This window comes from Maylandia zebra, linkage group LG1, assembly GCF_041146795.1.
Source record: "Maylandia zebra isolate NMK-2024a linkage group LG1, Mzebra_GT3a, whole genome shotgun sequence".
NCBI lineage: Eukaryota > Metazoa > Chordata > Actinopteri > Cichliformes > Cichlidae > Maylandia > Maylandia zebra.
Window position 1 is genome coordinate 42,212,820 of NC_135167.1, and position 27,801 is coordinate 42,240,620.

The following is a 27,801-nucleotide window of genomic DNA, read 5'->3' on the forward strand; positions in this document are numbered from 1 at the left end:
GATAACAACATGTTGCAGGTTAGCAGCAAAAATGCAACCAGCTAGAAGATTCAAGTATGTTAAAAAAGAAACGAGGGAGATCTTAAGACCTTTTAATCATCCGGTGCTGACTCCACAGGTGACATGAACGGTAGCTTCCTGACAAACAGAACAGCTGGCAGTCTTTTCTTGGTGTCTCGTCACAGCTGAAAAATGAACCGGCTTTAATTTTGTTGTTTTGTTTCCAAAACTATTTTTATGACCACACAGAAAACACTTCCACTGCCACTTCCCTCACAGTCTGCAGAGTGCCTTACAACCTCAGTGCCTGCTGTGATCACCAGTGACAGTGTTTGGTGGAACGATAAGAAAGGCCATCTGAAACGCATGGAAAACAAAGGCTGTTGTTCTAATTACTTCTTGCTTAACAATAGCTTTTCCAGAGACAAATTGTTAGTAATTAAGTGGGGGATAGAGAGACATGCACGCAGCTCAGTAGTAATTATAAAACTGCTAATTTAGACCATTGCTCTGTAAACCCATTTAGATTACAGTGCTGCAATTAAATTGGCAAAAGACTATAATTACCAACAGCACTTACAATGTGCAGGCTTACATATTATTTAGTTTTTCTGTTTATTTGTCACGGCCAGTTTGTTCTACTCACAGATCTTTCTGTGGCTGTATATGTGCCATTGATTGACAGCTAACAGACTGACACAGGGCCAAATCTTCACTCACTACCACCTCTGAGCCTGTATAAGTCTATGTGTCTGTGTGTTCCTTCATCCGTGAGGCGGAACAAGTGCAATGCAGTATAAATACACTCTCAATAAACCTCGAACGCAGAAACCAGTTTGGCTCGTTGCATGCTTGATCACAGCTTTAAGACTGGTTTTTATGTTACAGCTGCTAAGCTGAGATATGAGCACAGATAAATCTTCCCCCCGTAGAGGTATTGTTTTAGTGTCAAACAATACATAGTAATATAAAAAAAAGGTACACCTCATGAAAATTATGAGATGTAGTAGACTGAACGAGCAAACATCTGATCCTTTTCTGTTCATGTTTCCTTTCACCGGCTTCTTATCCAAAACTCACTCGGGCGCTCATACACGTCTCAACATCAGCTCCACTGTTCAAAAAACAAATAGACAGAAAACCAAAACCATACAAGAGTTATTAAAAGTTCCTTTTCAGACTGAAATGAAATAGTATCACTAAGTGGGATGAGAATTTTATGATTTATTTTCTGCAGTCTACAATGTTTTTTGCAGTAAATAATTTTTACTGACAGCTGTTTTTGGCACAACTTAAGATGACATTTCAAAAATGAATAAAATATAATAGCCAAGATAAATGTTTCCTCTGTGTGAATCAGCTTGTTAGAGAGAAACACTGATGCACACTCTGTGTGCAGACACTGCCATCCAGTGGTGACTGGCTGACAGAGACCTCTTGTGGACATTTTGGAATTCCACTTTGTGGCGGGGCGTGGTTTGCGATGCCTGCAGGGGAGATGGACACACCTGCACGGCATCAGCAATTACACCTCACCGACATAAGGCGCGGTGCTGTCTGGTTGTTGTTGGTGGAGTGAGTAGCTGTGGGCTGAAAAAGCTGCAGCCAGTGTGTAAACAAGCAACTGTGAGAGAGTTGGAAAGCATGAACGTGGACGGGTCTGCCGTGCCCCATCCTGGGTTTCGGCGCCACTGTAATAACTCCACGGCAGACCCGTCCACGTTCATGCTTTCCAGCACTTTATTCAGCCCACAGCTACACACTCCAACAACAACAATAACCAGAGAGCACAGAGGTGTGTCCATCTCCCCTGCAGCTGCATCGCAAACCACTTAGACCTAAATAACTTCTAAGAGCCTGCGACATTCCTATGTCACGCCATGAAGCAGACGCAGGACTCACTGCAGAGATTATATCTCTTGGCTGGTTTGGTAACACGTTGGTGTGCCTGTGGATAAGGTGACCATAGAGAGCGAGGCCTGGGCGGAGGCTTCACTGCTTAGACTGCCGGCACCACAGTGAGATCTGGGAGTGAAAATGGATGGATGGGTATAACTAAAGCTTTACATTTTATGACAGGAGGCAGTATATGTTCCTTTATTCCTGTGTGAATTGTGAATTAAACTGTTACATCACTGCAGTTATTTCAATTCAATTCAATTTTATTTATATAGCGCCAAATCACAACAAAAGTTGCCTCAAGGTGCTTCATAGATACAGAGAAAAACCCAACAATCATATGACCCCCTATGAGCAGCACTTTGGCGACAGTGGGAAGGAAAAACTCCCTTTTAACAGGAAGAAACCTCCGGCAGAACCAGGCTCAGGGAGGGGCGGGGCCATCTGCTGCGATTGGTTGGGGTGAGAGAAGGAAGACAGGATAAAGACATGCTGTGGAAGAGAGACAGAGGTTAATAACAGATATGATTCAATGCAGAGAGGTCTGTTAATACATAGTGAGTGAGAAAGGTGACTGGAAAGGAAAAACTCAATGCATCATGGGAATCCCCAGCAACCTACGTCTATTGCAGCATAACTAAAGGAGGATTCAGGGTCACCTGGTCCAGCCCTAACTATATGCTTTAGCAAAAAGGAAAGTTTGAAGCCTAATCTTAAAAGTAGAGATAGTGTCTGTCTCCTGAATCCAAACTGGAAGCTGGTTCCACAGAAGAGGGGCCTGAAAACTGAAGGCTCTGCCTCCCATTCTACTTTGAAATACTCTAGGAACAACAACTGTCATGTCAACATCAGCATCACACCATAAAAAGTCAGTTAAATTTGATGATTTTGATCCATCACAGGAAAATACTGTGCTTCATTTTTAATGTTGAAGGCCAGCATATGAAAAACTAACTCTGTCTTGCATTGCTTACAATCACCCTGTTGGTATTAAGTGATTTAATGACCATTTTTTCTTTGTTTTTTTGGTCTTTCCCGATACAATAAACATTAAAAGAGTGACAGTTTAAGTTTAGCAGTTCTGTATTTATTTTCAGTTGTTACACAAAGCTCTTGTTCATGATCCACATTACTCAGTGTGTTTGCTTTAATCTTGTCACTTTGCCAACGTCAGCTACTGTGTTAAACACAGTGACTGTACATGTATGACCTGTAGTCCCTTCAACCCACGTGAACCATAATTTCCTGTTTGTGGGAGATGCTATCCTGCATTTTAGGCAGAGTCTGCACAATAGTGGTTCGGGGTAAAGTTGCTGGATCAAACTCCTGACCACACACCCACTCAGAGTATCCTGCCTCCACCATGGCACGCACAAGCGCTGGACGCAGTACTAAATGTTTCAGGTTTCAGAGTGCAGATGGGATCTGATCAATTATAATCACGAATGCCATCATAAGACAGTTTTTATTCTTTCAGCTGTAGGTCCAATGATGTTTGATGGTCTGAGAACAAGTAAAGAATGAAAACAAAACCAGTTTAAATGACTTAGTCTGTGGGCAACTGAAATAAAGCCACAAATACTGATTTTGATGTATTTATTATTTAATGCTTATAGAAAAAGTTGTACAATAGTTTGAAGATTAAAAAAAAAACATCTAATCATTCAACACAAAGACTTCCGACCCTCCTGCTATCAGGACACGGAGATCTGAGGAGTCTTCCAGGAATGGTGATATTCTGGAGACTTGTTTGGTCAGTGACTTCACGCTTGCTGATCTCTAAAATTGAACATAATCTCCTTCAGAACAGCTTAAATTCACAGCACAATTTATTGTGGCAATCTAACCAAGTAAGAAGTGACCCACCTTCACCTTCTTAATGACTAGTACTGTTTGTGTTGTTACTGGAAGTCAGTAACCTGCTGGCCTGGCCGTGCTGAACACCTGTTGGGACTACTTTAACTGGTTTCTGTCTAAAAAGCCCAGTGCCCTCAATGGGACATAAGCAAGGGCAAACATAGATGCATATAAATGTTTTTTTAAAGAAAAAATAAAACACAAAGCAGGCGCTGCAGCGCTGTAGAAGGTGTTAATATGATTTACTGCTGTAAAGCTTTATTTCATATCAGTAACAACAGTAGTAAATATAATGTAATTGTTAACATCACTGAGTTACAAAGAAATTCTGATTCTTACTGTTTTAGAATTTGTGTTTTAATAATATTTTAATAATATTCTAATATTAAGTAATGATAGTAATGATCTAACAATATACCCAGTGTTTCTAAATCCAAATTCAAATCCAAATTTTATTTGTCACACACACACAACCATACACAGTATGACATGAGGTGAAATGCTTGTAGCTGTACAATGCCCGACCATTAAATGACAGAAAAAAGTTTTACAGTATTTACAATTTACAGGTTACTACAAATTTTACAAATTAACTTAGAAATTTACAGTAAAAAATGTACAAATAGCAGAAAGAGATTATAAAGATTATAAATTATAGGAAATGTGTGGTGGTGCATGTGGTGATGTGTGTGAGTCCAGTCTTATAGTGACGTGTTTGGGAGAGTCCAGTCCTACACCTGGTTCAGGGCCCGAATAGCCTGGGGGAAGAAGCTCCTCCTCATTCTCTCTGTTTTGGCCTTAAGGGAGCGGAAGCGCTTCCCAGACCTCAACAGTGAGAAGAGTCCATTGTTGGGATGGGAGAGGTCCATCATAATCTTCCTAGCTTTGGACTTGCACCGCTTGGTGTAGATGGACAGCAGGTCAGGGAGCTCTGATTGAATGATGCGTTCGGCCGAGCGCACCACCCTTTGCAGATCTTGTCTGTCCTGCTTGGTGCTGTTCCCAAACCAGGTGCAGATGTTTGCCGTCAGGACGCTCTCGATGGTGCAGGAGTAGAAGTTCTTGAGCACCTTCAGTGGCAGATGGAAGTCTCTAAGTCTTCTGAGGAAGAAGAGACGCTGACGGGCTTTCTTAACCAGGGTGTTCTATGGTCACGTATGCAATTATTAAATATTTGTTTGTCCATATTAACACACATTATTATAAATCTGAACAAATACAGACAGACACATTCATGTAGTATTAGTCTCATAGAATAAACGTGTAAATTTCTCTCTTGTCATTAGATAATCAAATTTAATGTTTTAAGTTTGTTTGAGCCAGTCTGACTTGTGGCCTTCTGCTGTGCCCTCGCTCTCAGCCCACTTTCCTGTCTGTCCTCCAATAAAACAAAAAGAAATACTCTTTTAAAAAAACTGCTGAAAGTTCATGAAAGTATTATCTTAATAGATGAAGTCGACAGTAATTCCTTTGTCTTTCCATTTTGTCAAACTGAATGTGCTCTTATTGATTATAAGGTTTGGCTTGTTCCAGAATGGAACAATGGGATGGTGAAACCGGAGCTGGTGGTTGGAAGTGTCTTTATTCAAGCTGTCAGAATCCCAGCTATTGATATGATTTTGAAATATTGAGAATATCTGATAAACTAGCAGGTAAAATTAGATTGAGAGCAGCTGAGCAAGAAACAGAATGAATAGTTTGGAGCTTTTAATCGTGTCATGTAGAACGCTGTGGCAGGCAGGATGAGCACCCAAACGCACGACTCGAAACAAAAGGGTAAACCGAAGGAGGCAGCTTTATCATGCTGTGACGCAACTCAAACACCAGAAATAAGAAAGCAGGGGCTGGGTCTGTGACCGTTTTAAGTTTATTACGTTACGTTTGTGATAGTAAGTTCTTGTGTTTTTGTTTCATCTCTCCTTGTTATGTGTCATGTTTCCTGTCCAGCCCGTCATGTGCGTCATGTCTGCGTCTCTCCACGTTTCCTGTTTTACTTTGAAGACTCTGGTGTTTCCATGTTGCGTGTGTTTAGTTTTACTTCTCCTTATGGTGTCATGTTCATTGGTGTCAGCTGTGTCTCCCCGGGTGCTTACCCTCAATGCCCTCCTGTGGAATTAAGTCCTCTGTCAGGTCGTCTTTTGTCGTCATGTCGAGTCTCGTCAGGTTCATGCTCATGTTTCCCCTCATTGTTTTGCATGCTCCAGTCCAGGTTCTTGTTCATGTTTTTGTCACACTTTTCATATTTGATCTTAGTTTTTTATGATATTCAGCCACAATAAAAGCTCGCCTAGTGTTAAACCTTAGTTTTGTTCTCCCGTGTCGGCTTTTGGGTCCGTTCCATAAATACACTGGCGTTCCCCGCAGTGACAATGTAGCCTAAAACTGAAAACCAGGAACCTGGAATCTAGAAGCTAGGAACTGGTTACCGCGAATGAAACCAAAGAATACACAACATATGGGACAACGCGACAACGACCAGAGGAAAACACAGGGCTTAAATACACAAAGAAATAACGAGGGAGAAACAAGAAGGAAACACAGCTGGGACTAATCTGACAAAATGAGACGGGGAGGAAACAAAACTGAAATCACTGAACACGAGACTGTCAAAGTAAAACAGGAACCATGAGACACAGGGATATGACTGACTGGGGAGGCAGAGGAGATGAACATAGAGACAAGGGTGACTCGATGTGAAACGAGGAACACCGAGTAACACGGGGCTGAGACTAAACACAGGCTAAGATAAACACTAAGATCAAGAACCAGAGAACCAAGAACCACAAATAACAATAATCAAAGAATATTAAATCAAAAACACAAACACTAGCTCACCAAACCCAGCACCAGGACACCTGCTTGAGATTGAGGTTTTTCTACTGTGGATACATGATGGACTTTAGGTAAGCGTGACATTTTTATTACTGCAGTTTGTTTATAAAGGGAGGCAGGAAGGTTGGAGCAGTGACTGAAATCATCTTGTACTATTCGGCATGATGGAGTGAGATTGTAAGCTTGTAGGAAATGTTCATCCTGATATATTTAATATTAACCTCGTGAGAGAAACTAGGGCTGCAAAATCATGTTTGTCTAAATGGAGTCATAAAACAAATATGCGTTGTGTAATGATTGTTTGAACACGTTTGATATTTCCATCTTATCTCACTCCTGCTGCTGCTGCTAGTGAAAAAGGTCCCACTGTGAAGAATGAGATTGTATGAATGTTATCAACTAACTGATGGTGACGGTGGTCACTGAGGAAATACAAAGAGCCCTGATTCAGCTAATAAATGATTCCCCAAATGTTTGCAGTGTTGCAAAAAGACATTTCCAGTGAACCCTGTTGAATGCTTTTTCTACATGATAACGTTACAGTGATTTACTAATGTGGGACAGCTGCATTAAAGTGTTGGGTTTGCAAGCACTGATAGATAGTCAGCCTTTAATAAAACCTGTCTGGTCAGGGTGAATGAGAGGGCAAATTTAATCACTTTATCTAATCTGGATGCTGAGCCCTTACTTGGAATTTTAATGTCTGCATTTATAGGAGACGGTGTCTAGTAATCAGCTGAGTGGAGCTACATTCTGAAGTCGTTCTTATAAATAGAAGGGAAAAAGTTATTAGAAATGTTTGCAGAGCTCAGCAGGGAAACCATCCGGTCCACGTGATTTCAAACTGACAAAATCATTCGTCTTGAGATGAAGTTTTTCAAAGATATTGAATTGATCATAAGAAAAATGGGGGAGGGTTATGGATTTAAGGAAGTCATAGGTGTAGAATTATGAAAAGGCAGATGAATGATACTGGTGTATGATACAGTATCATGCACCAGTATCATAGAAGATCAAGTATCATTGATATTCTATGATACTGGTGTTTGATGAGTTCTGGACTTGGCAGGTTACTAAGGCATTTCTCAGTAACACAAACATCAAAAATGGGATTGGCCAAGAGATCTCGAGGCACAAAAAATTTAATTTGGGGAAATAAATAAATGGTTCATCAATTTCACACAACACTAGCAAGATTTCATTGTCCTGTTTTTTTCTGCAACTGTGGATTAACCGGACCTTGAGTAAAATGAGCCACTGAACATGTTTGTGGTACAGTGCTGCTTCACTGCTGAAGAGCAGCTCTGTCCATCCATAAAAAGGAATATTTCCAGTTCATCTTTCTACCAGTCGAGGGAGATGTCAAGATGTTAATTCACATGAATAACTGGCCTCTGTGTTTGAGCACAGTCTTCAATGGGACCTGACTACAAACCAGTTTGTGTTTGTCCTGATGAGAGATTGAAAGACTTTTACTTGGTTTCCTCCCATTGTCAACATTTCCAGTCTAACTGAGTGAGATCTTTAGACCTAATTCACAAAGTCAGTGTATAAATGGTATACAGTAGAGCCACACAAAATAATAACTTCAGTAAAAGAAACGTTACATGGAAGCACGACTTCAGCTTCATTTATCTTCATCCTGATGCTGATGTTTGCTGTTGGTTTGGTGCTGTAACCAGCTGCATTGAAAGGACGCATACAAAACCATTTCAACCTGTAAATACTCCTGTCCAAACTTGTAAATACCAACTGGTCTTAAATTCTCTAATATTTATTACTTTTTTCTCTCCTTTTCTCATTTTCATTGTTATTATTATCATTATTATTACAACTGCTAAATTCTGTTATTTTCTTCGTAATATAACTGCACTCTCTATATGCTCATGTAAGGCTGAGGAGCACGAGAAAATGCATTATGGATAAACGTGGCTACACTGTTTATCTGTACATGACAATAAAACTTGAAACACACTGAAACACAGAGTAGGAAACAGAGCAAAGGGCAAAAGGAGAAAAGGAGAGACTAATACCTCGAAGTGGAATGTTGGAAATGTGCAGAAAGAACAAGTTGGTGGGAGGAGCCACTCCTCTCTGTTTTTATCTCCTATTTAGTTTGGGAGGAGCCCAGTTTCAGCGTCACAGTGACATCACTGCTTGGAGCCACAGGCTGGAGTAAAAGCACTGAAACTTTTTCTCTGCAACAGAGGATCACACCAGTGCAACTCAAAGCTGTGGGTTTAACATGACTTTGTTAAAATCAGGCAGATGCAGGCTGTAGAATTTAGGGAAAAAGTGAATAATGAGTAAGCACAGGTGGACCTGTCTGGTGGGAACTTGTAGTGGTGGTTTGAGGCATTTTCACGAAGGACTGAAAAGAAAAAGATAACAAGCTCAGAACAAAAGCCGGTGATTTCCTGCAGGATGATTGTGGCACAAAAAAATCCGCTACAGTAAATGCACTTTACTTCTTCCGAGTACTTTCACAGTGACATCACATTACACGCAGCACACCCAGAAGAGCTGCATTCCACAGCTGCACTCCTCTTTCTCCTCCTCCTCCTCCTCAGCTGAGTCCGTAGGTGTGTTTGAGTCACAGCCGTTCAGCTGTTCAGCAGGCCGACCACGAAACAGACTGACAGCCGCGGGACCTTCAGTGAAACAGAGAGAAACTGAAATAGAAGGTAAGTGTACAACATTTGTCTCTGCTTATCTCTCAGTTTTGAATTATTAAAAAGCATTACACATAAAGTGTTTTAGATTACCCATACAGAAATGACTAACAATGAAGTGAAACACAGATGAGAGACAAACTAACAGAAAAGCTCACTGAGCGGTTTGATGAGGAGAAAACTGCTGGGAATCATTTGGCATGTCCTTTATAGTGTGTAGCTCTCGACCCAAATTGAACACCTGTGGGAGATTTATAGTTAGACAGTGCTGTCCAGCACCACCATCAAAACAGCTAATGGGGTAATATCTGTGAAAGGACGATGTTCCATCATTTCAGCAGGATTACAGACTCGAGGAGAGTGCCAACAGGCTCTGAAATCATCACCTCACTCAGCTACTAAATGTTTTTCCTTTATTTAACTGTATCCGTGGATTAGAAATTGTTTTGCATAAAATGTCCTGTCATGTTTATCAAATCAAAGACAAAGCTGTGATTTGGTTAACTTAAGCAAAATAGCTTGAAAAGACCCCCAAAATAATCCTATATCAAGAACAAAATCTTCGGATGTGGACTAAAATTTAATGTCAATCATTACAAAAAAAGGTAAAAAGGTAACACAGAGGCTGATACTTTAGGCAAAAATTTATTTGTGACCCATCAAGACCCAACAGGTCTTATAAAAGTGAAAATCAGCATTTTCCACATAAAGAAAATCAGTTTCATGGTATTTTTAAGGGCGTGATAGCACCTACTGTTTTCTTAATGATGGTGACACTGAAACTGATGCTGGGCAGTGGAATTTAGTAAACAGAGACTGGAGTATGTGTGGGAGGAGTCTGACTCTTTCAGGAATGTCAACATGTTCTGCTTCATTCCTGCTCAGTGAGGCCGCGCGTCTTTCCCAGCAAACACATGACACAAACACAAACCTCCCCACACTTCAAACACCTGTTTGAAATGTAAGTATGCACATATGTTAAACTGCTCACTCTGAGGGTTCCCCTAAAATATGACAAGAATAGAGTCGTTTAAAAAAACTCTCCCTCTGGCTCCAGTATGGATTACACTTTAGTTTATCACACTTGTCTTAAGTAAGGAACTCAATTTTGTATCAATCACCAGTCATGTATATTTGCAACGTTACAGGAATCTTAGCCAGGAAAAACCCTCTAATGTTCACTGAATGTGCCGGGAAGCACCACTATTGGCTGCAAGGCTGGTCTTTGTCTAATTAACTGACCTGTGACAGAATATCGGTGATGATGATGGATTAACAATCCTAAATCAGCCCATTTTCACCAAAAATATTTGTTGTCACTCCAGAAACCCCCTGAAGATTTTTCGGTCTCATTACAATCCCAACACAAAAGGCTTTACTGACATTAACTTTTTATGGATTTCCTGGCTGAACTGACACTATTGGCATGTAATGTTACAGTAATATGCAGTTCGTCAAGAACTGATGGAAACTAGATATTCCCACATCAGTCAAACAACAGCTTCTGTTGAGGTACAGCAACACACTACTTTGACAAACCACCCGAAAACCACCCAGTACATCTTTTTACTCGGACCAGGAATGTCTAAGGAGCTTGGAAAGAAAAGCATCTGGACCTCTTTAAGTTTCCTTGAAGACGTTTCACCTCTCATCCAAGAAGCTTCTTCAGTTCTAAGAACAATTGGTGGAGAGTCCCAAAACCTTTGCTGATTGTGACCTACACCCGTTTTTTTTTTCATGTCTTGGCTCGTGTGATTGGGTAGAGGTTCAATAGGGGGTCCATTTCCCCCTTGGGGACACCCCAATAGGGCTTAAAATCTGGGACTCCTCACCAGTTGCTCTTAGACCTGAAGAAGCTTCTCGGATGAGAGGTGAAACGTCTTCAAAAAAGTCCAGACGTTTTTCTTTCTAAGCTTCTTAGACTTCTTAGACCTGGATGACTGAGAACCTTCACAGACATAGGAGCAGGAATATTAATCATTTGGTAGTTTGCCTGGATAGATCTCCAGTCCACTGCTGGGCTAACGCACAGAGACAGATGACCAGTCATAATTTAGATGTTTTTTTCTATACATAATTAAAAAACCATTGCACCTGTTTATACAAGGTCCCAGAATTTACATTGTGCATCAGATCAAAGACTGAGCTCTGAGTGTTTGCAGAGCAGTGTGGTAAACAAGTCTGGAACAGGCAGTCTTAAAAACATTGGCCGCCTAGACCAACTGGATAACCAAGCAAGTAGGATGGAGAGGTGAAAGAAAGGTTACAGAACAGTACGTCTTTGAGCAACCTGCATGGAGGAGGACTGACGCAAAAAGCTACGAGGCAAAAGATTCCCTGATCTGATTAGATAAAAACAAACAGTTTGAGTAGAATTCCATCAACTGTAACTGGGAGTAAGTTTACATACACACATCGTGGAGATACAGTGGGGCAAAAAAGTATTTAGTCAGCCACCGATTGTGCAAGTTCCCCCACTTAAAATGATGACAGAGGTCAGTAATTTGCACCAGAGGTACACTTCAACTGTGAGAGACCGAATGTGAAAAAAAAATCCATGAATCCACATGGTAGGATTTGTAAAGAATTTATTCGTAAATCAGGGTGGAAAATAAGTATTTGGTCACCTCAAACAAGGAAAATCTCTGGCTCTCACAGACCTGTAACGTCCTCTGTAAGAAGCTTTTCTGTCCCCCACTCGTTACCTGTATGAATGGCACCTGTTTGAACTCATCATCTGTATAAAAGACACCTGTCCACAGCCTCAAACAGTCAGACTCCAAACTCCGCCATGGCCAAGACCAAAGAGCTTTGGAAGGACACCAGGAAAAGTATTGTAGACCTGCACCAGACTGGGAAGAGTGAATCTACAATAGGCAAGCAGCTTGGTGTGAAAAAATCAACTGTGGGAGCAATCATCAGAAAATGGAAGACATACAAGACCACTGATAATCTCCCTCGATCTGGGGCTCCACGCAAGATCTCATCCCGTGGGGTCAAAATGATCATGAGAACGGTGAGCAAAGATCCCAGAACCACACGGGGGGACCTGGTGAATGACCTGCAGAGAGCTGGGACCAAAGTAACAAAGGTCACCATCAGTAACACACTACAACGGCAGGGAATCAAATCCCGCAGTGCCAGACGTGTTCCGCTGCTGAAGCCAGTGCATGTCCAGGCCCGTCTGAAGTTTGCCAGAGAGCACATGGATGATACAGCAGAGGATTGGGAAAATGTCATGTGGTCAGATGAAACCAAAGTAGAACTTTTTGGTATAAACTCAACTCGTCGTGTTTGGAGGAAGAAGAATACTGAGTTGCATCCCAAGAACACCATACCTACTGTGAAGCATGGGGGTGGAAACATCATGCTATGGGGCTGTTTTTCTGCCAAGGGGACAGGACGACTGATCCGTGTTAAGGACAGAATGAATGGGGCCATGTATCGTGAGATTTTGAGCCAAAACCTCCTTCCATCAGTGAGAACTTTGAAGATGAAACGAGGCTGGGTCTTCCAACATGACAATGATCCAAAACACACCGCCCGGGCAACAAAGGAGTGGCTCCGTAAGAAGCATTTGAAAGTCCTGGAGTGGCCTAGCCAGTCTCCAGACCTCAACCCCATAGAAAATCTGTGGCGGGAGTTGAAAGTCCGTGTTGCTCGGCGACAGCCCCAAAACATCACTGCTCTCGAGAAGATCTGCATGGAGGAATGGGCCAAAATACCAGCTACTGTGTGTGCAAACCTGGTAAAGACCTATAGTAAACGTTTGACCTCTGTTATTGCCAACAAAGGTTATGTTACAAAGTATTGAGTTGTATTTTTGTTATTGACCAAATACTTATTTTCCACCCTGATTTACCAATAAATTCTTTACAAATCCTACCATGTGGATTCATGGATTTTTTTTTCACATTCTGTCTCTCACAGTTGAAGTGTACCTCTGGTGCAAATTACTGACCTCTGTCATCATTTTAGGTGGGGGAACTTGCACAATTGGTGGCTGACTAAATACTTTTTTGCCCCACTGTAAATGTCATGGTAACTTTGGGCTTTTAATGATGTCTTTGAATTGTTCTCCAGGATTGTACAGCAAACAGAAAGCGCTGAGTGCACAAGTTTGATGTTTTTTTCTCCGATCCACAGAGGATTAGAGAAAATACAGTGTATACACTCAGCAGTGGGACAGCGTTGATCACCACTTGTATAATATCAACATGAAAGAGTGCATTTTTAACAATTACATTTCAAACGAGTTGCTTTCAGGAAAGAATCTGGGTAAGCTTACAGTGTCTGTGTAGATCTTATTGATGACGGATTTTTAAATGAATGATTTAAAATGTTAATATTCAGGTGGGTTCGGGGGTGGCTAGAGCACAGAGCTGGTCATCTGCTAATCGAAAGGTGGTTGGTTGTTGCTCCTGCATGGGTTAGAGCAAGATACTCAGGTCGAGTAGAAAAAGTGCTATATACGAACACATCCATTTACCAGGTGATAGGAAGTGAAAGCAACATGTGTTCTAATGGTCTGTATTTCCTACATTTGTCTTAGAGCATAAGAGGAATGTCTCATTAGGGTGTAAACTGGCCTTTTCAGTGTCAGTGGAAATACAGAGAATTATTTGCTATATAAGTCAGATACCTTTAAACAGGCTACTCTTCTTCTGGCTGCTCTTCTACAAAGCCTTTGTTGTTGTTATTGTTCTTGCAAAAAAATTGCAGAGTGTGTGAGAAAACCCGAGTGCTGGTATCAGTTTGTCCATGTGAAATTGGTTCCAGCTCCCAGCCAAGATTTCAGGAGGAACAGTCGTCCTGTTTCTCCTCCTGCAGCCCGCTGACACAAACCTGCCTGCCCACTCTCCACAGACTCCTGCACTCCACCTCAGAGTCTCAGACCCCTCTAGTTACCTCCAGTGCTGGCTTATAAAATTCAACATCATTTTTCTGAGAATTGTTGTTTGTGACTTGGGACTACCTACAACTTCCAAACAGGACAAAATTGGTATCATTTCCAACAGTTTTGTAAGACTGGCAGCAAAGTTTTGCAATAGGAAAAGTCCATCAAGTTCAACTATTCATAGTGAAACGTACTGGTAATAATAAGTAATTTTACAACTTTAAATAAAACCATAAGAAAATAAATATGTAACAATGAATATTAATCTGTCTTAAGCCACTTGTATGTTATTTCATATACTTCAAAAAGTAGTGTTTTAATTGTCCATCAGAGAGAAAAATAGATCTTGCCTACAATTATTTTATTAAATCCCAACATTTCAGTCAAACAGACCTTCAGCAGGTACAAAAACAAAGCACCAAACACATACAACATGTTGTATACATGAATAGATACATACAAATAAATTTGTGCTCTAAAGATTATAGGAGAAGGCAGATTTGCTATTTTTATTGGTTACATGTGTTCCTTATAAAATATAAATAGAACTACAGTTAGATTAGTGTAACTGCAATTTAACAAATATATAGTGCAAAAATATATTTATACATAAAAATATAGAAAAATATTGCAATATTTTGAATAGGCAGTTAAGCAGGTGGATGGATGGGAGCATGCCTGATGGATTAATCATTCTACTGGAAGTATCTTTATGAACAGTTTTGAATGTAGAACACAATGTAGAAAATTGTTCTGTTGATATTTGTACTTATTAGACTCTAAGCACAATAAAACACAAACTCAGTGTTTGCAACTTTGCCTTATGAGCAGATGTAGCAAATAAAGGTCAAAGCTACCGTATGTATTTCTGACAGCAGACTTATACATTTAATCTTTGTGGAAGCCTGACATTACTGCCAAACTGCAACTGTTTATTTTTATAATGTATTGACTGTTTATTGGTGTAGTTTACAGATGTGTTTATGTGTCACCCTGTAGGTAAAAGTTGGTGTTGCGTGTGAACAATGGAGCTGAAGGTGTGGGTGGAGGGTGTGGTCAGAGTTGTTAGTGGCCTATCACTAAACACTTCCTGTCAGGATGTCGTCATAGCTCTCGCACAAGCAATCGGTAAGTCTCTCAGTCTGACTAACAATGAAAATTCTCATTTTACGCTCACCGAATTACTTTGTTATCAGAATGGTGTTAGTTTGGTGTTTGCAGTTGTGAACACCAAACTACAAACATTACATACAGACATTTTAGGAGGACTAAAAAATGTAAATTACACTCTGCACCACATTCAGCTGATATTTGCATTTCATGTTATTAGCAATATGTTGATCAGTTAAAAACTAAGCCTTTATGTATCCCTGCTCAGGTCAGACAGGTCGTTACATTCTCATTTTGAAGTTACGAGGGAATGAGAGACACTTGGTTGCTGATGATTGTCCACTGCAGCACCTGGCTCAGCTGGGACAGTTGGCCACAGAGGTCCAGTTCGTTCTGCGGAGGACCGGCCCGAGCCTCAGCGAGGGTCCAGACACCCCCGCCAACGAGAGACGTCTTCCACTTTCCAGACCCTCAGAACCAGAGCCCCTCAAACGCAGAGAGCCACAAAAGGCTCTGACATTTAGTCTGGATCCCTCAACACTTCCCAAAAGGAATAAACCAAAGAAGGACTGGTCTCGATCTCCCAGATCCTCACCAGAACTGAGGGCCTCACCGGTATCTTTCCTAGACCCTGTGAACTCCATGAAGACAAATCCTTCTTACCCCAAAGACGAGGTGTTTAGGGATATTCTGCAGCAACAGAGAAGACTACAGGATCTGGAGATTCAGCTTCAAGATCTGGAAAGAGAGACTGAGTTATGGGAGCAGAAGTGGTCATCTCCTGAAGTAACTCTGGCTTTTGCTGAAGAACTGGAGGAACTGCAGTGGAGAGTGAGACAGAATGAGGTAGAGCTGATGCAGACGGAAGACTGGGAGAAAGCATTACAGGCAGAGATGGAAAGAGAACAAGGTATGTGCTCATATCTGTTTACATTCCCAACATTTTTGGTGCATTCCAGATTGCATTTCTAAAACAAAAACCATTAACACTGTTATCAACAGGTATGCACAGGCGCCTGGATCAGATTCATTCATCCATAAACGATCAAAGTTACGAAATCACTACACTCCAAACCCGTTCTGCACATCTAGAAGAGGACCTGCAAGTCAGAGTCCAAACGCAAAGTTCTCTGACAGCACAGCAAGATGAGTCCCTGAAGTCCCTGAAGCAGGAGCTCCACAACCGCCTGCAGCTAGGAGAAGAACTCGATGTAAGACTGGCTGAGTTACAGCAGGAGATGGAAACGGCTGAGGAAAGGGTAAAGGTATAATTCTTCAATCATTTCTACCTAAACTGAAGGGTTGATCTCACAAAAACTACTGTAAGACTTGTTTCAGCAGCACATCAGGGTTCATATTAGCTAGATCCATTATAGAGCTAATATGAGATGATGAAATGAAAGAAAAGTATGATACATAATGCTGCGTAATATTATAGCTGACATGAGAAAAATTGGCCACTGCACACTTGAAACTTTCCAGACACGCCCAACTGGCAAAAGACGCTGTAAATGGGAAAGTGCAGGCTAAAGCTGACAGACAGGTTTTTGTTGGTCTTTGCATTAATCCTCCGTCCTCCTGCTTTTTTCTGAATGCATGAATAATAGCCTGAAAAGGATCACACTTTTCCAATAATCCTCACCACACCCGGTAACAAGGTGAGATCAGACACACACAGAAACTGAAACAGTGGAAATGAGAGCACTGAAATAATACTTTTAAGCAGTAATTAACACATTTGCAAAGTAGTTGGTGTTAACCAAAAAACAAAAGGGTTAATCTGCAAATTCAATGTGGGCATGTGTTTTTACACCACATTCCCTCTCTGACACAACTCTCCCAGGAATTTGTTTGTATGTTGGTCGAATGTATTAAGAAGTACTCTGTGGAGCCACTGATAACAAAAACTAAGGACTTTAATTAACTCAAATGAAGGAAAAGTCTTAATTGATCAGTATAATGTTAAGAAACTGACTGTTGAGCTGAAAGTTTTAGTTATTAAACCAGTGATGTTACTGCAGACTGTAAAAGTTGCATAAGAGCCATGTGGATTTTGGATGTTTGAGTTGATTCCAAACAGCGTTTTAGGAAAGAAGCTGGTGACGACTGTAGTGCCTGCTGAGGGCAGCAGGTCAAACAGGTCTTGGATAATGCTTCTGGCTCTGGGATGGTACTGAGCATTTGCAATGCCTTCCAGGGAGGGAGGAGGACAGGTCATCACTCCATTCTTTTGAAATGTGTCTCATTTGGTGCAAAGGTGTGACTAAAGATGCACTGCTGTATTTTTAGTAGCGGAGGCAACGATGCAGCCCTGAAGAACAGTAAGATATATCAGCTCGTGGATACAATGTTCTCCGGTAATATAATACCTGTTGTGTCTTCTAGGACAGACTGGAGATTATTGAGGAGCTGAACAAAGAGCTGAGGCAATGTAACTTGCAGCAGTTCATCCAGCAGACCGGTGTGACCTCACAGACGGAGCAGACAAACCTACCAGTCAACGATGTTTACCTTAATAACGCTGGCATTAGGGAGTAGAAACAGAGGGGGAGCTGTTCACTCCAGCGACTGCAACAAAATGAAGAAGAAGACGAGACATTACATCTTTTGTCTACAATACCATTTTATGTTTGTGCCATATTTAATGTAAATTTATTGCCACGATGTTGGATTTTATTAGGACTTTTATATGTTATTTATTTCCTGTTTTATTTTAAAAGTATTTCCTTCCACACCTGGTACCTCATCTCACTCCTTTCGATCTGCAACTCGTTCCCACCCTGAGTGTATTTTCAGTCAGTTTGTCACACATCATCACATCTCTCCAGCCAGGCCTTTGTTCCTGTCTTTGAGATTTGACTTTTATTAAAGCTCATTCTAATCAAAAATGTAACACTTAAGCTGTCACATGACTGCTGGAGTCAAATGTACCACATTTCCTCTAAAATGTGGTAGAAAAACACCTTATATATCCACCAATATAGCTGATATCTGACCCTGGTATTTCACTTTCATCTGCAGGACATAGACTGTAAGAAATACATGACCTCAAAAATGTCACTCGTATGCCTCTGTATGTGTAACTGCCAATATTTACACTCGTGGCTCCACAGTGTAAATATGTGGAGGAGACACAAGTCCCTCGGGCGTCCTGTCAGAAAGGCGTAAAAGTCTGCCAAGTCAAATATGTGGCGTGATTACTTGTGTATAAGGAAGGAGACATAAGTAGCTTTCTTTCTGACTGCCAGTGTCTGAAATAAAGCTGATACCACTGATTATAACTACTGTTTGTATTCAATCACATGACTCTAATTATGTTATTAATACGTGTTTCTTCATCATCTCGTGTCACTGTTTGCCTTTGCTCCACCGGAGGGCCCCAAAGGCTCATCCATGAACAGATCTTCAACCCCAACAGCCAAGGCTGCGCTCACTCGGAAAGCAAAGCACATGCATTTGTAATTAGTGTTCATACAGGAATGGATCATCACAGACTGTAGGAACTGCCACAGGCTATTACACAACTGTGCTCAGCCGAGCCTATAAATAAAAAGTATCCCCTTTCTTAAAGATTGCAGGGGTAGACTTGAACAGGCCGTCAGTTAGATAGAATATGGGCAGTGATGAACTGAATGGCTCTTGCTGAGTATATAGTAGTTTACAAAATACTGGAAAGCACAAAAAATGTAACATTGACATCATTAGAAATATAAGATATTGCAACACTGATAACGACCCTTACCTTATATTAAGGTTAAATTAATGTAGGTATAGAAATTCAGGAAGAAATGTTGCACAGAGCACGAATTTAATTTTGGTGGAGCAGTTTAAGCAAGACTTGGTGTGAAGAACTTCTTAGGGAGAATATAAGTGTGGAGGTTTTTAACAAAAAGCTTGAAAAGGATACAGGCTGCAGAAAAAACAATTACAAGGAGGGGGGGGCAGGGTTCAAAGGAGTGCTTGGTGGAATGAGCAGTGTAGCAAGGTAAGAGCAGATATAGTAAAAGCACCGCTGAATAGAAACAATTATTAATTACAAAAGAGCACAAGCTAAGCTTAAGAGGTATACTGTTCAAGTGGGGTTCGATTTTCTGTTTGGAGAACAATAGGAATCATCAGCCAAATAGTACACAGACAGGGGAGCACTTGGGATCTCCATAAGACCAATTTTATAAAAAAGAAAATGCAGACAACAAAAAACCATTAAGCAAAGGTGGAAGTTTGCAACGCTCACGTTCAAAGAATTATAAGCAGCCAGATCCAACAAATGTGGCAGAAGAAGGGATGTCAACGACACAAGAAGGGATCTATACAATATTCAAAAACATGTTTGTGATGGAACGCACAAATACAAGAAATAACATCTTTCATCTCAGAAAAAGCACACAAACAAACAGCTGTCCAACATGTAGTGTTGGGCCTGTGATCAGGAAAGAAGGCATTAATAGGAACTTTACAATAATAATAATAATAATAATAATAATAATGGATTGTATTTATATAGCGGTTTTCTAGACACTCAAAGCGCTTTACAATTCCACTATTCATTCACACACTGGTGGAGGCAAACCACAGTTGCAGCCACAGCTGCCCTGGGGCAGACTGAGAGAAGCGACCATCGGCCCCTCTGGCCAACACCAGTAAGCGGTGGGGTGAAGTGTCTTGTCCAAGAACACAACGACCAGGACAGACAGAGCTGGGGATTGAACCGGCGACCTTCCTTGTTACTAGATAAATTAGCTTAAGACTCCTTTTACTTTCGTAGCCTTTCTTAGAAAGCTAATGTCACAGGATTATGAACAACTGATGATATCTGTGAGCGCGACAGGTTTAATAAAGAAAGAATTTAAATGCTTGTTTTTCTTTCCTTCCTGTAGGCGCACGCCACACTCCAGTCCAGTAGGTGGTGCTGACGCACCTTTTAGCTGGTTTGCCAACCGCAAAAATCCCCCCAAAAGAAGCCGTCATGTTGTTAGTTTGAGGCTTCTGCTGGTTTGGGGGATGCAGTGGTTGGTTAGTTGAACTCTGGAGTCCTGTACCAACTTAAATCCGCAGAATGATGAAGGGAAAGACGGTTATTGTGACCGGTGCTAACAGCGGGATAGGAAAGGCCACAGCAGCCGGCATTGTGAAGCTCCAGGGTCGTGTAATAATGGCCTGCCGAGACTTGGACAAGGCTGAGGAGGCAGCTCGGGACATCCAGCAAGGCACCGGTGCAGAAAGTACACAGCTGGTGGTCAAACAGCTGGACCTCGCTTCACTGACATCTGTACGCGCATTCTGTGAAGACATAATCAAGGTAGCGATATAGTTGTTTTTGTTACTTGTGTCATCGCCAGAGCCCCAAACCTGGGATTACACGCCACCCGCGTTTTATTTGACATGTACTAAATGGACAAAAGTGTTGGGCCATGTACACATAACACATAAACGAGCCTTTCTGACTTTCCATATAAAATCCCAAGACGTTAATATGGAGCTGCTCTACCCTTTGCAGCTCAAACAGCCTCCACTCTTCTGGAAAAGGCTTTCTTTAGGCTTTATCAAGGTTCTGTGTGGACCAGTCACGTTCATCCACACCAGTCATGCCTTTATAGACCTTGGGCGCTGGTGCAGACTCATGCTGGAACAGAAAGAGGCTACCAGCCAGTGGCCCTGAGAGGTCAAACCCACTGCAACTCAAGAAAACTCAACAGCAAAAACCCACAAAACACAACAGAAGTTGAATTAAAGAAATCTTATGGAACACAGTGGACCAGCTTTGGAAGTGAAAGAGTCCAAAACATGCAAAGGACTGAACTGAGACACGCTGAAAAGACTCAGATGGAGAAAACCTTCAGCATTGCTGAATATCCATACAGTGTGTCACCCGACTGGCTGGACAGTCCACAGTACTGGGTTACATACCACTGAATGCTTGTTAATTAACAATATTTATATTTCTTCCTGGTGGAAAAATATTTGGCAGGTGGCGGCATCCTAAAATTGGGAGCAGCTCTGCAGTGTGGGAATAAGTCACTGGTTTTCTAAGTATGTAGCGGCTGTCGTCTGAGCTGGTCCTGAATGAGCTCACCCACTCTTTGGAGGAAGCTCATTTATGCTGCAGTGTGCACATGCGCCACAGACCTGTTTTATATCTAGTGTGTTTCTAGTAGTAAAAGTAAACCGTGTACGAAATAATCTGTTCTCCTCTTTGCTGTTAAACAGGAGGAACCTCGGCTAGATGTGCTGATCAACAATGCCGGTATCTACCAGTGTCCTTACACCAGGACAGAGGATGGCTTTGAGATGCAGTTTGGAGTCAACCACCTGGGACATTTCCTGCTCACCCATTTGTTGCTGGACCTTCTGAAACGATCAGCTCCTAGCCGCATAGTGGTGGTCTCTTCCAAGCTCTATAAACACGGTTACATAAATTTCGAGGACCTAAGCAGCGAGAAGTCGTATGACAAAGCTTTTGCCTACAGTCGCAGCAAACTAGCCAACCTTTTGTTCACCTGTGAGCTTGCCCGTCGCCTGGAGGGCAGCGGAGTGACAGCGAATGCTGTAACTCCGGGCATAGTGAGGACTAATCTGGGGAGGCACGTTCACATCGCTGTGTTTGTTAGGCCGCTTTTTGACCTGCTGTCCCGAAGCTTGTTTAGGAGCCCCGAAGAAGGAGCTCAGACATCCGTCTATGTAGCTTCTAGCCCGGATGTTGACAATGTGCAAGGAAAGTGCTTTGCAGATTGTCAGCCTCAGGTTCTTTTGGACAAAGCCACGGATCAGGAACTGGCCGCTAAATTGTGGGACATTAGTGAAGTCATGGTGGGGATAATCACATGAGATCAGCGTGAATTTTGAGACTTAAAAATCAATTATCTAATAACCATTTATTAACCAAAGTCTTTCTAGAGAGCACAAAGTTAAACAGGGCAGAGCAAATCCAAAGCCATGTTTTCCAGAATTAAGACTTTTGTTTGTCCTAAGTGTCATATGTTCAAGTCTCATGGTACCATACTTTCCCAGTAGAGCACGTTGCTCTCAGACTGCTTTACTTGTGTCTCTTAGAAATGTCAAAAGTAGAACGGGAGCAGAGCGTTCGTGTCTGTGGAACCTGCTCCCAGTCTCGGAGCGGTTAAATTTTTAGTTAATGCTTGTAATGAGGGCCGCGGCAGAACCGTCCCTCAGTTTTGCTGATGTAGAGCTGAAAGTGAAACTGTGGGTTCAGGATTCTTTGGAACTTCCCATGAACTCAACATTTCTCATTTACGCTCCTCGTTGTTTTGCTCCTGATGTAAATGAATGTGGAACACATGCAGTAAACGTGCAGTAAAAATGTCATTAACCTGTTCAGGGATGTAAAGTCATTGTCATAATGTGATGCGGTTGTCTTCTCTCATAAAATTGAAGTGAATCGATATTGTTTCCTCTTGAAAATCATACTCTGGCACATGAAGTGGATTTTTACAGTAAGTTTTGTATTTAACTAGGAAGTGAAAGTCTTGGGCTGTTTTGCGACAGTCGGCCCTGCTGTAGCGTGTTTTTGATGGCAGGAGAAATGGGATTGGCTGGAGAAACCTGAGAAAGCACGAGGAGAACATCTAAACCACACACAGAGGAGCCCTGCTGCTTAAACCCAGGATGCTTTTGCTGTGAGGCAGTGCTGACTACTGAGGCACAAGTCTTTTTGAACTGAATGCACTAATACTTGTTGCAGTGGAATTATACCACAGACAGTCGTCCAAAATAAGAGAGTTTGTTATACTTACACTATAATTTATAGCTGCTTCTTTAGCTGAGGCCTGTGTGTTTGTGTAAATCGGCTCAAGCATGCACAGTGTGTTGTATTGTGGCCCTTTTCAACGTCAGTGTTTTATGGACTCAAACTTGAATAATATTGAGTCGTCCATGTGTACAAATGCAGTACAAAATGAAAATGATCTAGATTCTCCTTGGTTTTATTCAAACAAATCTCTGAAAAGTTTTCCTTGTAACTCTTGTCAATAAACATCCACAAAACCTCTCAAGAAATGGTCCCAGTTTCTGCTGTCAGCAGGAAAGCCTGCCACTCGTATCCTCCTGAACACAGACTCTCCTTACAGCTTTTATACGTTTCCATCCACGGTCCGTTGTAGAATGATCGTTTCAGAGTTCAGCTCAGCTCAGTTCATGAATTCATTTTCCATTTGACCTGAATTTCACTCATTGTTGGATGCAGTGGTGCAAAGCATGTCACCACTGGACTGTAGAGCAGTGGAGGCGTGTTCTCTGGAGTGACGAATCACACGTCTCTATCTGGCAGTCCATTGGAGGAGTTTGAAGGTTTCCAGGAGAGCGGTACTAGTCTGACCGAGTGTAAAGGTTGGTGGAGGGGGGGTTATGGTGTGCGGGTGCTTTTCAGGACTCGGCTCCTTGGTTCTACTGAAAGGAACTCTTAATGCTTCTGCATACTGAGACAATTTGAACAATTTCAGCTCCCAGCTTTGTGGGAGTAGTTTGGGGATGGCCCCTTCCTGTACCGACATGACTGCACACCGGTGCACGAGGCAACGTCCATAAAGACATCATATTAAACCCTGCAGACTGTGAAAGCAATGTCACTCAGGTTCATATCCGTGTGAAGGCAGATGAGTGAATACATTTGGCAGTGTAGGTATGATCCTTCATATCATGAGTCTAAAGGTAAAAATAGGTAAGAGTCCAGCTTCAAAAATTCATTTTATTCTGTCTACGATCTTTAAACTGACTGACACACGTTTATTTTCTCAGCCTCCTGGATTAAAATGGAGCTTCTGCTCTTTATTTACCTGTTGCTGAGGTGAATGTAGTTGATGGCTGAGAGCTTGCTTGGTGACAGTTTTCTTTGTCTTTCATCAACATGTATAATGATTACTCAGACTTTTGGTGTAACAACCTGCTGTCAGGCTTGTAAATGCAGCTATTTTACTTCACTTCCTAATTAGACCTCATTACATGGATCATAGCGTTGTGTTATTTCTCCGGCCTGTTTTTAAGCTGATTATGTAAAGAAAGGAAACAAATAATGCTTTGTTGCTGTGGATAATTTTTTAAATTCTATTCAAATTATTTATAAAGAACCAAATCACAACAAAACAAATCAATCAAAGCAACGAGAGTCCTCTCCATCAATTCAATTATTATGCAAATTATTTGACCACAGCATCCATTTGTATTTATTAAAAAACCACAAACTACATTTGTTTAGTGTTCAGCTCTTAACCAGCGGATTGATCTGGTTCGCATTTCTGGCTGATTTCAGATTTGACTGAATTTGTAAATTAATTTCTTTTTGATCATGAAGTATTTGTTGCTGGTTAGTTAACATGTTGTGTAAGTGTACAGTATGTGGATTTAGTTCAGGGGATTAAGAGTAATCCACTTTAACACTTACCAGCTCCCTCCATATGCTGCAAGTGTCCCTGCAGTCCTCACATGGCCCTGCTGCCTGAGGACCCTCGATGGGCTTCTGAAAAAACAAACAACACAAAAGAAATTGGAGGTTTTTGGTTGAAAATAACGAGTGAGCTAAACGGCTCTGAAATATCTCATTTGTGTTACGTAATGTTCAAGTATTTAGGGTTATGATGATGCATCCTAGTGTGATTTCAGTTTTCAATGAGGTTTGCAGAACAGAGTCGGACTCGCTTCATTAACAGAATAATTGATCGTCACAGACCCTCTGGGAATGGAGGCTAACCCGATTTTGTCTTCAGGTGTTAGCTCAGTGTATTCTTACATTTTTGCTTTCTCTGAGCATTTCAGTCTAATGATGATAAGCAGCACACTGATTAAGAGTGAATGTTTTGCCCTGTGGCCCCATGCCTTAAACAGATGTGTTGTTCTTTGGGTTTATTTATCCAGCATCCTGTGCAGATTTGTCCTCCTTCCACAAACACAACCGATGAGCCCTTAGTTCATGATGACCCGAAATGCTTCCTGTTTAGTGAACACCCACAGAAGGTTTTGGCATGGACAGTGGGCATTGCAGCACAGGTACACACGGCTCAGGATTATGAGATTATCCTTCAAAAAAACCATCGCAGCTCTATTTACAGCTTTGTTATGACCACAGCCAGTATATAAATGCTGTGAGGAGAGTGGCTGCATGACTGAGACCGCACTTCTTTCTTCTTCTTCTGAAACAGGGTAAGAGCTGGCAGCAAACATGAGCACGCACTGTAGCAAAAACCTTTCTATGAAAGTACTTTTTAACATCTTGAAAGCTTTTCCTGGTTTAACTGTGTGTAGAAGAGTGTGCGTTTATTCTTTTAGATGTGTTAAAATGTAACTTCAGATTACACTCATAAATCCTCACGTTGATGTAAAATAACTCTTGAAAGTGTTAAAAATTCAGAACAAGACTTCATGCAACGACTTAAAGAACAGTGAATGATAGTCCAGTTATACTCTACACATCGTTGTATAAATATCTGAGAGGCAGTGCAGCAGCATTGCTGATACTGACATGCTGTGGCTGGAGCAGTGTCGGTGACTGAAGAATAATACAAGTCACAGATTTACTGAACGGTGGAGGGACCTGCTATGGTGTTTGATTTGGAGATATCATTAGGCTGGAAAGTGCTCTGTCGTCCAAGCTGGTCACTGCCAGTAGGTACAGAAGGTTCCTCGTGAAATAAATGACTGATGTGAGGGTGGAAAACAATCCTCTGTATTTATTGTGCCATTTACGTAAGTATGAGGGAGCGATGAGGCCTGATCAGGAGCTAAATGTGCTCAGTCTCACCTTTGAAAATTGAAACAGGTTTTACTTGATGGCACGTTTTGATCCCTGGGTGCTGCATGCTGATTCACGATCATGGGTCATAGCTGACCTTTGACTTTAGTTTTGGAATAGAGACTATTAGCATACAGAAGTCGTAAAAAAAGAGATAAAACTATTTACGTGTTTGAACTTTTTAAAGATGAATCCAACAGCAGCCGAGCCAGCGGAGGGCTCCAAGCCTGCTCCTCCTAAGTTCAAGCAGAAGGGATCTCGGCAGTTTAAGAGCAAAGCTCCCAAACCTGGACAGAAGGGGTGAGTTGAGTAATTATTTACACTTATACATCAGTTTCTTGTACTTTCTTTGAATACTTTCCATCTGCCTTTCCAATAGCTTTGACAATGATGTCCCAGGGATGGAGGAGCCTGGAGGTGAGTGTGATTATTATGTTTATTATGAAGCTGTTTTATGTTTAAATCTTATGCTTGGCTTTTATTTTTCTTACCTTGCAGACTCTGCAGTGGTCTGTCCCTGGGAGGCCTTTGGTGACATGGAGCTGAGCGACCTGGCTCACTTTGGCGTCGTCTAAACCCACCAGCAGACATGTGTGAATGTTTGGAACATCTCTGTGGTTCCTAATGTAGAGGATGAGGAGCATCCTCTGAGCTTGGCAGTCTCAGGGTCATATGGAGCCTCTGTAACTCTACTGTAAATGGAGAAAGGAAACAGTGGAACCTTAGATCTGTAAACTATCAAAACAAAATCAAGCAAACTTGCACTGAATTTAAAGGACCCTATTTAACATTTAACAGCCTACTGCTAATAAATCCACAGATTTGTCTTTGCTGAGGACTTTGTGTAGATTAATGTGAAGAAAAACAACTGAATCCATGTTAAGATTTGTGAAATAAGACATGTTAGGCTTAAGTGTATAACAGCCGATAACTAATCCCTGCTACACATGGGTCGCAAACATTTTGCCACTAAACCTGTTGCCCATGGCAACGAACCCGAGCATCCTGCCAGTGGTGAACCAATCTGATCTCAGCTTCATAGAGCCAGTGAGAGATCACACGAAGAGACTGAAGAGGCTGACAAGAAGAAAAGTTCTTCAAGATGTTGAACAGCCTAACTGCCACTCATCAAAAACTATTTGCAAGTGTGCTGAGGAGACCTGGTATTTGAGTGTATTTCATAAAATGTTTGAGAATTAAAAACTATTTATGGCATTTTTTTTGATATTATGTTTTTATGACCAGAAGCTTTCCCTTGACCTCAGAGGAATCTATCTATCTATCTATCTATCTATCTATCTATCTATCTATCTATCTATCTATCTATCTATCTATCTATCTATCTATCTATCTATCTATCTATCTATCTATCTATCTATCTATCTATCTATGCTGTTCATACATGCAAGTAAAAAATGTTTATAAACAGAATTTATGACAGCAGAATAATAATCACAGCTTGCTGAAGGTTTAACTGAATGTTGAAAGTTAATGTAAATGTCTTCATAATAAATGGATTGGACTAGTTTTTACGCAGTGCTTTTTTATTCTACTGGAGCACTCAAACTGCGTTAAAGCACATATTAGCCAGTCCCAGAAGAACACTGGCATATGTAATAATCCAGTTATGATTACATGTTCTTATATGTTTTTTTCAGGCATGTTTATTTTGTCAGTAGAGAACGTAGACACTACACAGCTTTTAGTCTGTGTAGACTAGCACTCCCCTGGGAAATCAAAACTGAACTGAGAGGTCTGTGCCTGTCAGGTAAGCCTAATATTTTGGCACTGGCCTG

At 41.3% G+C, this 27,801-nt stretch overlaps 3 protein-coding genes across 6 annotated transcripts; all 3 read left to right on the plus strand.

Moving 5' to 3' along the window:
- Positions 1-6,389: 6,389 nt before the first annotated feature.
- LOC101466123 (ras association domain-containing protein 7) lies at positions 6,390-18,548 on the plus strand. Of its 4 annotated transcripts, XM_004571833.3 has the most exons (6): positions 6,390-6,659; positions 9,159-9,272; positions 15,157-15,285; positions 15,536-16,177; positions 16,270-16,532; positions 17,653-18,548. In XM_004571833.3, exons 3-6 carry the CDS (start codon positions 15,183-15,185, stop codon positions 17,803-17,805), a joined length of 1,161 nt encoding a protein of 386 aa, XP_004571890.1. In that variant the 5' UTR covers positions 6,390-6,659; positions 9,159-9,272; positions 15,157-15,182; the 3' UTR covers positions 17,806-18,548. The 4 variants fall into 4 exon arrangements, with proteins under 4 accessions (XP_004571890.1, XP_004571891.1, XP_004571892.1 ...); XM_004571834.3 differs by lacking the exon at positions 6,390-6,659 and having other exon boundaries at positions 8,809-9,272; positions 16,270-16,526; XM_004571835.3 differs by lacking the exon at positions 6,390-6,659 and having other exon boundaries at positions 8,809-9,272; positions 17,658-17,803.
- Positions 18,549-20,201: 1,653 nt separating this feature from the next.
- Positions 20,202-23,541, plus strand: rdh14a (retinol dehydrogenase 14a). The gene is made up of 2 exons (XM_004571837.5): positions 20,202-20,566; positions 21,475-23,541. The coding sequence occupies exons 1-2, from the start codon at positions 20,324-20,326 to the stop codon at positions 22,090-22,092; spliced, it is 861 nt and encodes a 286-aa protein (XP_004571894.1). The 5' UTR covers positions 20,202-20,323; the 3' UTR covers positions 22,093-23,541.
- A 1,784-nt stretch (positions 23,542-25,325) lies between these two features.
- LOC101467268 (retinal cone rhodopsin-sensitive cGMP 3',5'-cyclic phosphodiesterase subunit gamma) lies at positions 25,326-27,537 on the plus strand. The gene is made up of 4 exons (XM_004571838.4): positions 25,326-25,416; positions 26,193-26,305; positions 26,385-26,422; positions 26,504-27,537. The coding sequence occupies exons 2-4, from the start codon at positions 26,193-26,195 to the stop codon at positions 26,578-26,580; spliced, it is 228 nt and encodes a 75-aa protein (XP_004571895.2). The 5' UTR covers positions 25,326-25,416; the 3' UTR covers positions 26,581-27,537.
- Positions 27,538-27,801: the final 264 nt, after the last annotated feature.

Coding starts and splice junctions, on each gene's coding strand:
- LOC101466123 (XM_004571833.3), top strand. CDS start 15,183: ATGGAGCTGAAGGTGTGGGTGGAGGGTGTGGTCAGAGTTGTTAGTGGC. Junction 15,286..15,535: donor AGCTCTCGCACAAGCAATCG/GTAAGTCTCTCA, acceptor ATCCCTGCTCAG/GTCAGACAGGTCGTTACATT. Junction 16,533..17,652: donor CGGCTGAGGAAAGGGTAAAG/GTATAATTCTTC, acceptor TGTGTCTTCTAG/GACAGACTGGAGATTATTGA.
- rdh14a (XM_004571837.5), top strand. CDS start 20,324: ATGATGAAGGGAAAGACGGTTATTGTGACCGGTGCTAACAGCGGGATA. Junction 20,567..21,474: donor TCTGTGAAGACATAATCAAG/GTAGCGATATAG, acceptor GCTGTTAAACAG/GAGGAACCTCGGCTAGATGT.
- LOC101467268 (XM_004571838.4), top strand. CDS start 26,193: ATGAATCCAACAGCAGCCGAGCCAGCGGAGGGCTCCAAGCCTGCTCCT. Junction 26,306..26,384: donor CCCAAACCTGGACAGAAGGG/GTGAGTTGAGTA, acceptor CCTTTCCAATAG/CTTTGACAATGATGTCCCAG. Junction 26,423..26,503: donor AGGGATGGAGGAGCCTGGAG/GTGAGTGTGATT, acceptor CTTACCTTGCAG/ACTCTGCAGTGGTCTGTCCC.